Source organism: Pristiophorus japonicus, unplaced genomic scaffold (genome assembly GCF_044704955.1).
Source record: "Pristiophorus japonicus isolate sPriJap1 unplaced genomic scaffold, sPriJap1.hap1 HAP1_SCAFFOLD_317, whole genome shotgun sequence".
NCBI classification, from domain to species: Eukaryota; Metazoa; Chordata; class Chondrichthyes; family Pristiophoridae; genus Pristiophorus; species Pristiophorus japonicus.
The window spans coordinates 305,997-315,601 of record NW_027252966.1 but is presented as its reverse complement, the minus strand read 5'-3'; the positions used below and the strand labels follow the sequence as shown (position 1 = coordinate 315,601).

Genomic DNA, 9,605 nt, shown 5'->3' with positions numbered 1-9,605 from the left:
CTTTATAAGGACCCAATTTAAAAATAAAATTAAACACGAGAATTTGGGGATTGAAGAAGTGGGAAGGGGACATTAATAAGTGATCGGGTGGACCACGAACTACGATTGCAATCTGCTCTTTGCACAACGTTGGACAAGGCAGTGTAAGTTGGTAACAGTCTGACAAATTATGTGAAGGAAGTGGTTGATGTTTTGATAACGTGGGGCTACTTTTCGCAACTCATTTTTAATCTCCGTTTGCTTACGAGTTTAACTCTGAACTGCTCTTCCTGTTTTAGCCAGCAGTTTCATCTTAATTTCAACTACTTTCTTTAAAAATAAAGTCGTCCCGCTTGTCAATCCAGAGGGCCTTCGAATCGAAAATCGAATCGAATAGTTCTGGTTTGGAAGAGCGTTTTCTTCTATAATTTTGCGCTCTTTTTTTTTTCTATTGGTGGAGGAAGAGCCGAGTATTGCCCACGGATTGGCTTTTGTTCCCTGTAAGTGACCCACGCCAATCATCTGTCTGAAGAAACCCGACTTCACATTTCCAAATCTTCTTTCTGCAGGATTGCCTTAAACATTTGGGAACAAGATCCGGGTCCGTTGGTGCAGGTAACTTTTTTTTTTCCAATACCAACTAGTTTCTCGCCTGTTTTGTCCAGCAGTGAAAAGTGCACTTGTCAATTTATAGACCTTTTCATTACAAACTGGCATTGTGAACCCCATGACCTAATCATATGACTTGATGCACACTCGTAAGATCTTACGAATTGCAGGACCCAGGCTGTTTTCGTCTTTCTCTCTTTCTTTTCCCCCCCCCCCCCCCCCCCCAGCTGTTAATGATCCCGGTCCCCTGTTAACATCTGGAATTGCCTGCAAACTGCCTCCTTGTCAGGTCAGCCCGCGCTGTCGAGGTGTTAAACCAGATATTTTTGCTGTAGCCTTAAAAACCCACGAGTACGAGTTTCGCTTCCTTTTTTTTTTAGGGTTTTTTAAAAATGCGTATATTCTGGACTTGTGTACATCAGATGCAAAGCCAATTTTAAAGGGCTGGGGGAATAAGGCACTGTGTCCTGGAGCTTGAAACTTCCAAACCATGATCTATCTCCTGGAATGTCCATTCTGAGCAGCTTTCTTTTGAAGCAAGGGCAGGTTATCAACTACCCATTGGCAATACAATGGAGGAGCCAGTCATGACCCTCTTGTAATAAACGAGGGGTGCCTTTGTCAACTCTCTCTCTCTCTTTTTCCTGGTTTCTGCAAGAAAGTGAAGGCCAGAGTTCGGGTGGCTGGCTGTGCAGAAGATAAGGCATCACAATACTCTCTTTGTAAAGAGAAGTACTGTCGATGCTAGAAATATGAAAAATAAAAAGACTATGCTGGCAAACGCACAGGCCAGGCAGCATCTATTGCCTTGTGTGTTTCCCAATCTGACTTCACAAGGTGGTCCTCTGGGTCTCCTCCTATCAGCGGTGGGTGTGCTAACTCGGAGTTTTTAGGTGTTGGAATGTGAATGGCTTCATTAGTGTATGTTACAACAGGTGACTACACGCCAGAAGTATTTCAATGGCTGTAAAGCGCGAGGAGACGTCCTGCAGTCGTGAAAGGTGCAATGTAAATGCGAGTCTGTCTTTCTTTGTATACACTGTCCAATGGGCACCAAATAACCTAAAGGTAGCATCAAAAAGTGGGGGTGATTGTTGCCTGTTAATGTGGACACACTCTTTCTTCCCCCCAATCCTAGGTGCTGTGGCTAGGGAGTGGCTGATAACATGGACATAGAAAGTAGCCTGTACACTCCACTCCTCCAGACCATCGAAGAGCCTCCAGTTTCCCCAACGGCCTCGGGTACTATTTAATGAGCTCTCTTGACAGTCTAATGAATGTAAATCTTGGGACAAATGGAACCACTGTATTGGATGTGGACCAAGTGACTGGCTCCAAATTTTGTGCATATTATATCTTGAGCTTAATTTTTATCTGATTTTTGTGCTCATGAAAGTGCTTCATCATTTTAAAAACTGATGAGTGCTTGACTGAACTCAACTAGTGATAGAATCATAGAAATTTACAACACAGAAGGAGACCATTTTGCCCATGTGGGCCAACAGAGCTATCCAGCCTAATCCCATCAGCTGTGGCTCAGTGGGCAGCAAGTTGTGTTGTGCCCGTCAGTGGAGGCGTGTGAACAGGGGTCTGTGTCGCAAACAGCAGTCCCTCCTAAAAAAAGGCTGCGCAAGACCAAAAAGGAAGCTCCACCCATGGAGAAACCAGAGGTTAAGGCACCTTTGACATGGTCATCCTCCCCGAGATGGTTGGTGTGTACAATGGCAAAACCTTTAACCAGGTTGAAATCAAGCTTGAAATGACTGGCCATTATCTTGGCGAGTTTCCCATCACCTACCAGCACGGCAGACCTGGCATCTTTGCCACTCATTCCTCCGGGTTCATCCCTCCTGAAGTAAAGAGTTTACGATGGAAATATTGTGTAAATAAAACTCATCTGCCTGAGTCAGAAGGTTTGGTTTAAGTCCCAACTCCAGGGACTTGAGCACATAAATCTAGGTTGACACACCAGTGCAGTGCTCAGATGAGACATTAAACCATCTGTTTTTGGGTGGATGTAAAAGATCCCACAGCACTATTTCAAAGAAGAGCAGGGGAGTTATCCCCAGTGTTCTGGGGCCAATATTTATCCCTCAATCAACATAACAAAAACAGATGATCTGGTCATTATCACATTGCTGTGTGTGGGAGCTTGCTGTGAACAAATTGGCTGCTGTGTTTCCTACATTACAACAGTGACCACACTTCAAAAGCACTTGAGACGTCCAGTGGTCATGAAAGGCGCTATATAAAAGCACGTCTGTCTTTTTTTCCAGCTTGTGGTCTGTAGCCTTGTAGGTTACGGCACTTCCAGACCCTCAACACCCTCTGGATGAAAAAATGTTTCCTCAAATCTCCTCTAAACCTTTTGCCACTTACTTTAAATCTCTTCCCCCCCTGGTTGTTGACCCCTCTGCCAGTAGGTTCCTTTTCTATCCAGGCCCCTCATCATTTTATACACCAATTAGGTCATCTCCCCCACCACCCCTCAGCCTCTGTGTTCCAAAGAAAACAACCCCAGCCTATTGCATTTTTCCTCATAGCTAAAATTCTCCAGTTGTGATCTAGTAAATCTGAAAGCAGAAATGGAGAATATTGGTTTACTCATCAAGTGAGGGCCTGTTGTTGAGAAACACTTTGGTCTCCAGGATCACAATCCAGTATTGATGGATTTGTTATGCTGTGAAATTGTCTTTCCAAATTTGCCTTTGGCAATGTCACAAGCCAGTCTTGAGGACTTTTTTTCAGACCCTCTTAATGAAAGGGAAATCGTGCTTGACAAATCTTCCAGAATTTTTTGAGGATGTAACTAGCAGAGTGGACAAGGGAGAACCAGTGGATGTGGTGTATTTGGACTTTCAAAAGGCTTTTGACAAGGTCCCACATGAGATTGGTGTGCAAAATTAAAGCACATGGTATTGGGGGTAATGTACTGATGTGGATAGAGAACTGGTTGGCAGACAGGAAGCAGTCTGGATAAACAGTGGTTTTCAGAATGGCAGGCAGTGACTAGTGGGGTGCTGCAGGGCTCAGTGCTGGGACCCCAGCTCTTTACAATATACACTAATGATTTTAGATGAAGGAATTGTCTAATGTCTCCAGGTTTGCAGATGACACTAAGCTGGGTGGCGGTGTGAGCTGTGAGGAAAATGCGAAGAGGCTGTAGGATAACTTGGACAGGTTAGGTGAGTGGGCAAATACTTGGCAGATGCAGTATAATGTGGATAAATGAGGTTATCCACTTTGGGGACAAAAACACAAAGGCAGTATATTATCTGAATGGTGGCAGATTAGGAAAAGGGGAGGTGCAATGAGACCTGGGTGTCATGGTACATCAGTCATTAAAAGTTGGCATGCAGGTACAGCAGGTGGTGAAGAAGGCAAATGGTATGTTAGTCTTCATAGCTAGGGGTTTTGAGTATAGGAACAGGGATGTCTTGCTGCAGTTGTACAGGGCCTTGGTGAGGCCTTACCTGGAATATTGTGTTCAGTTTTGGTCTCCTAATCTGAGGAAGGATGTTCTTGCTATTGAGGGAGTGCAGCAAAGGTTCACCAGACTGACTCCTGGGATGGCTGGACTGACATATGAGGAGAGACTGGATCGACTGGGCCTGTATTCACTGGAGTTTAGAAGGATGAGAGGGGACCTCATAGAAACATATAAAATTCTGATGGGACTGTCCAGGTTAGATACAGGAATAATGTTCCCGATATTGGGGAAGTCCAGAACCAGGGGACAGTCTAAGGATAAAGAGTAAGCCATTTAGGACTGAGTTGAGGAGAAACGTCTTCACTCAGTTGTTAACCTGTGGAATTCCCTACCGCAGAGAATTGTTGATGCCAGTTCATTGGATATATTCAAGAGGGAGTTAGATATGACCCTTGTGGCTAAAGGGATCAAGGGGTATGGAGGGAAAGGGGTACTGAGATGAATGATCAGCCATGATCTTATTGAATGGTGGTCCAGGCTCGAATGGCCTACTCCTGCACCTATTTTCTATGTTTCTATCTCTGGGGTGTTTGGCTAACATCACTTTCATCTGAAGAGCTCCAAGGTTGTCTAAATTCCTGACCTTGGTTTTTGTACCTAGTTTAAATAACTTTGATACTTTTTATAAAAAAAAAAAAAATAATAATTCCTTCTACTGGACTGAAGTGGCAAGCCTACAATCTACACTCACTTGCTCTGTGTATATATGGCACAATGCTATGGACACACATGGCAGAACCAGAAGGGAGATGAGGAGAAATATTTTTATGCAGTGAGTTGTGATCTGGAATGCACTGCCTGATGGTAGCAGAATCAATAGTATGGATGAGGGAATGAGCCTAATCCAATAGCTTTGGGCAGTCTCTGGGCTGAATGGCCACCTTCTGTGCTGTATTCTGTTGTTTTTGGAACCAAATACATTCAAATGTAATATATTTTAAAACCTGTTCAATTCCTTTGCAGTGTCCATGAAAATTATGACGTCTATCTTGGCAATTGCCTCCATTACTATTGGTGAGGTTTCTTTTATTTTATATGAACATATTGGTGCCATGAATTTAAAACTGCTCATCTAGTTATACTTTTAGTTCTGGCAAGTGTTGATGCCATTCCTGTTTGGTGAGGAGATGTGAACATTATCTAGTTGTGGTTTTTGGTTCAATTTAGTCATGCTACATAAAGCGGCTTTAGATTCTTGTACCAAGCTTGTTTCAGTTAATACTGTCAGGATCTGTAGTTCAGGACTTGATCACGTTTGAGTAGCTAAATCAAAATCCAAGATGTTCCAGTACCTTTTTTTGAGCTGTGGGATAATCTGATAAGGATTCAATTGGGTAGATGCAAATAAACTCTTACTCCAGCAGGGCATCAAGAATGAGGGGCAAATCTTAAAATTAAAGCTCGGCCATTTGGAAAGTACACTTTCTCCCCTCCCGCCCCCCTCAGATGGGCAGCAGAAATCTGGAATTTTTTTGTTTTCACCTCTCCTACCCAAAAGGCTGTAAATGCTGGGACTATTGAGGCTTTCAAGACTAAGATCGCTCGCCCATTGTTGGGTAAGGGTATCGAGGGATAGAGATTGAATGAATGGTGGAACAGGCTCGGGGGTGAATGCTGAATGGCCGCCTCCTGATCCTTTGAATTCTGAACCAATTCTAATTGTATGAAGCTTGCACAAACTAACTTTTTTTTCATTCACATTCTAGGCACCATCTATTTGGATTCTTGTACCAAGCAATACTTGATCCCGATTTATCTAATTGTTTCTGGAAGCTTTACACTTTTCTTCGTGATGATATCAGTGGCTTCATGTGCCCCAAATGATGAGAGTAACATTTTGGCCTTCCACAAATGTGGCCGAGTTTGGAAAAGTCTAATCTCTCTGTTCTCCTTAATCTGGTTTATAACAGGTAAACTTTGGCTCCAGAGTGAAACTTGTGTTGTATAACTTGTTTTTAAAGTTGCATGTTATACTATTTGGCTGTGTTCAGAATTTTCTTGTGAAATATTGTCTTGGTTAGTTTTTCTCCAATTAGGATGCTACACTAGTGTACTAGAGGGGAGTTGGTTCTGTAAGAGGAGGGACCAGGGGTGGATTAACCATGGGGCTGCAGCCCCAGACCCACCAAAGAACATAGGCCCACCAAATAAATGTGGTGGGGGGGTGGGGGGGAAGAAAGATCCTGAATAGAATAGACATGAGGAAAAACAGGACCAATGGGAATCTAGTATTGCAATATAACCAAAATATATACTTTCATTGTTGAATATACTGTCCTATGTTTTCATACTCCATCATATGTAATGTCATGAATAAACATAACTAGGCCCATCAGGCCCTTAATCTCTCCCTAGGAGGGAGACTTCATTTATCCATGTTTCATTTAACTTGAAATGGCTAATAACAGATTGAGTTCTGATTTTGGCACTGCAACAGTACTTTTGCAAGTCACTGGCTGAACCAACATATCAAATCTGTGCAGTAGAATGGAGTAGTCTGGGATTCCAGGATCAGATTGGAAGGTTTGGGGCTACTTGTGCTCCATGGGCTGTAGTCTGGACACCCCACCACCATGTATGATGCAAAATTCCATCCAAAAATGGTTGGTCCATTGACTTGGGACCTGGGTTTTAGCCAAGTCTGAATGGAAGTTTTGACTGACACAATTTGGACTGTTCTCCAAATTGATGCACCCAGTGCTTGGTGTTTCTATCTAGCTGCAATGTGGCACTGTGGTCAATGAGCAGCCTTTGTCTCCACCCACCCCAGACCTACTAAAAGATCAGGGGAGAGGCAAGAAGCCTATGAAATGGTTGTACTAAAACATGCTTAACTTGTAGTTTTGGGAAGCTAATCCTGTAACCTTCCCAGGTTATGGAAATTGAGGGGAAATCTCCAGTTGACTTGCACTGTAGTAGATGAGCCCATTGCTGTCAGTAAAAGATCAGTACACTAGTTCCATTCCAGTGAATTGTTGACTGACTGCTCATGCAGTTAACTGCACTAATTAGCAATGTAGTTCCCAAATGACTTGTATCACCTATGCTTGAACTGTTTGAAGCAAACCAAGAGAAAGCCTTTTTAAAAAGGCTATCATGTTTCTCCTTGTGGGGGGAAATCCAAAACTAGGGACCATGAATAAATCCAATAGGGAATTAAGAGAATCTTTACCCAGAGTGGTGAGAATGTGGAACTTGCTACCCCAGGGAGTGATTGAGGCAAATAGCATAGATGTGCTAAAGGGAAGCTAGATAAGCATAAGGGAAGGAATAGGATCTGTTGGTACGGTGAGATAAGAGGGGTGGAAGGAGGCTTGTGGGGACCATAAACACCGGCATGGACCAGTTGGGCCAAATGACCTGTTTCTGTGCTGAAAATTGAGTATTCTTACCAAATTCAGATCTGCAGTTCAAAACCTACCAGCCAGAATATTACAAACTCCAGGGGGTGAGATAAAGATGGGACTGGTGGTCCATTTTGAAATGAAAGATTCCCTAAAAGTCAGATCCTGAAGGAGGAAATGTGACAGTCAGAGAATTCCTAAATGTTGGGTGGGGTGAAGAGGTGATTGCTGGCTGTTCTTGGCAGTGAAGTTATTCTTGTGAAGTAAATACCATTTTGTATCTGTTCTAGGTAATGTTTGGATCTACTGCATCTACGAGCCGGATTATATTGACACAACCTCGCCTAATTACTGCGCTAAAACCCTGTATCTCTTTGCCTTCTGGACCACCACCGTCACTTACATCCTTCTGGGGATTGCCCTGTTCCTAGGCTGTTGCGGCTTGCTCTGTGCATGTGCTCTAGGTGGAAGCTTGCGGATTGGGCAGAGGGGCTGAAGGCCTAAAATGAGGGGCTCCCTTGTTTGAATATGGAAAATCTACACCTACTCACTGCAAAATGTGCCTGGCTTTTGTAGATGAAGAAATTTGGCTGGATCTAATTTGCAGTGTACATTTTGAACACTTGTACAAAACTCTGCACCTTCACCTTCACGTTGCTCTTTGCGCACAATCTTCACCCTACACTTTTTTTTTTTATAAGTAAGTAAACTGGAGTCACTCGTGTATATAATTCTGAAACCAGTATGTTTTTTAAAGAAAACTTGTTGGATATGTCAATGTGTAATATTTAGAATATAAATCAGTATCTTCTAACTAACTGACTCCAGTCCTTTTCAGTGAGTTTTTTAAAGGTAAATCCTACTGCACCATGCTTCAGGTACACGTCTTGTTAAAGTGAAGACACTAGTTTGAAGGTACAGATTCTAGCTGGCCGATTCTGACCTCCATTAGACTTCTAGTGAAGTAGCTGGCTTCCTGGTTGAGAAATGGCTTGAGAGTTGACTTATCTCTCTGGTGCTTCCTGTAACTGCAGGAAGTTGTACGTTCAATCTCCCTTGAATTGCACTAGCTCCTACCTAACTGTGCTATCTGACACAATCTGTGGTATGTGGAACATTTGCATGACGGTGCAAAGAATCTGTCTAGCTGCTGTATAATAAAGGGTGCTGGAGAAAAATTGGATTGTGTTGGACAATATGGCCTTCAGCAGTTGACTAGGTGTCCAACAGATTCAGAAACACAGCTGCATGTTGAATCCATGTGCCTACAACTAATTTGAACTTTAACTAGTTTCTTGCAGCTATTGTGCCCCATTCTGGAAAAATTTTTTTTGTTCACAGGATGTAGGCAAAGCCAGCATTTATTGCCCTTGAGTGCTGTGCTTTGGGCCATTTCAGAGGGCTGTTAAGAGTCCATCATATTGCTGTGGGTCTGAAGTCACAGGTGAGACTGGGTAAGGGCAGTAGATTTCCTTCCCTTAAGGATATTAGTGAACGAGATGGATTTTTAAGACCATCCAGTAGTTTAATTATCAATATTACTGATACTAGCTTTTTATTCCAGATTTATTTAACTAACTATTTAAATTCCCCAGCTGCTGTGATGGGATTTGAACTCTTGATCAGTAATCCAGGCCTCTGGATTACTAGTCCAGTAACATGATCACGGTTACTGTTCCCTGTAAGGTGAGAAATATATACTCTTGCTTATCTCTGAAGGCTCCATAGTGACTGACCCACTTACTCTGCTAGACATGGTCCAGCTGCAGCAGTTTTCCTTATCCAAGGAGTTGTACGTTAATTGAAATCACTCCTTTCCCTTCCTGCCCATAAAACTGATGCTCTAGTTTAAGCCATTGTGTGGCTCCATGGGCTGGAGAGTCACATCCTTTCCCAGTGATGAGGGTCTGCTGTTTTGACTTGGCAATGCTAAATTAACATGGTGCAAATTAAATATTGCCCTTTGATTGCTGTCAGGAGTAAATGCTTTTACAGAAATAGTCCTTTGTGCTGAACATGAACAATATTGAGCACAGCCTGGAATCCATTTAACCTGCCTGCACTACACATTTAGTCCAAGCAGTATTGAACAGATGAGATGTAAATTCACAAGCCGTTGGGGGAGAGCATCTCAGTCAAATTAGTACAGTTAAACACAAAATTGGCTTTGAATAATGTTTACT

At 42.8% G+C, this 9,605-nt stretch overlaps 1 protein-coding gene across 2 annotated transcripts; it reads left to right on the top strand.

The window, feature by feature from the left end:
- The first annotated feature begins 296 nt into the window (after positions 1-296).
- On the top strand, positions 297-8,226 carry LOC139249518 (transmembrane protein 272-like). 2 transcript variants are annotated; one of them, XM_070872442.1, is made up of 5 exons: positions 297-594; positions 1,727-1,830; positions 5,042-5,092; positions 5,785-5,988; positions 7,713-8,226. In XM_070872442.1, exons 2-5 carry the CDS (start codon positions 1,755-1,757, stop codon positions 7,916-7,918), a joined length of 537 nt encoding a protein of 178 aa, XP_070728543.1. In that variant the 5' UTR covers positions 297-594; positions 1,727-1,754; the 3' UTR covers positions 7,919-8,226. The 2 variants fall into 2 exon arrangements, with proteins under 2 accessions (XP_070728543.1, XP_070728544.1); XM_070872443.1 differs by lacking the exon at positions 1,727-1,830.
- Positions 8,227-9,605: the final 1,379 nt, after the last annotated feature.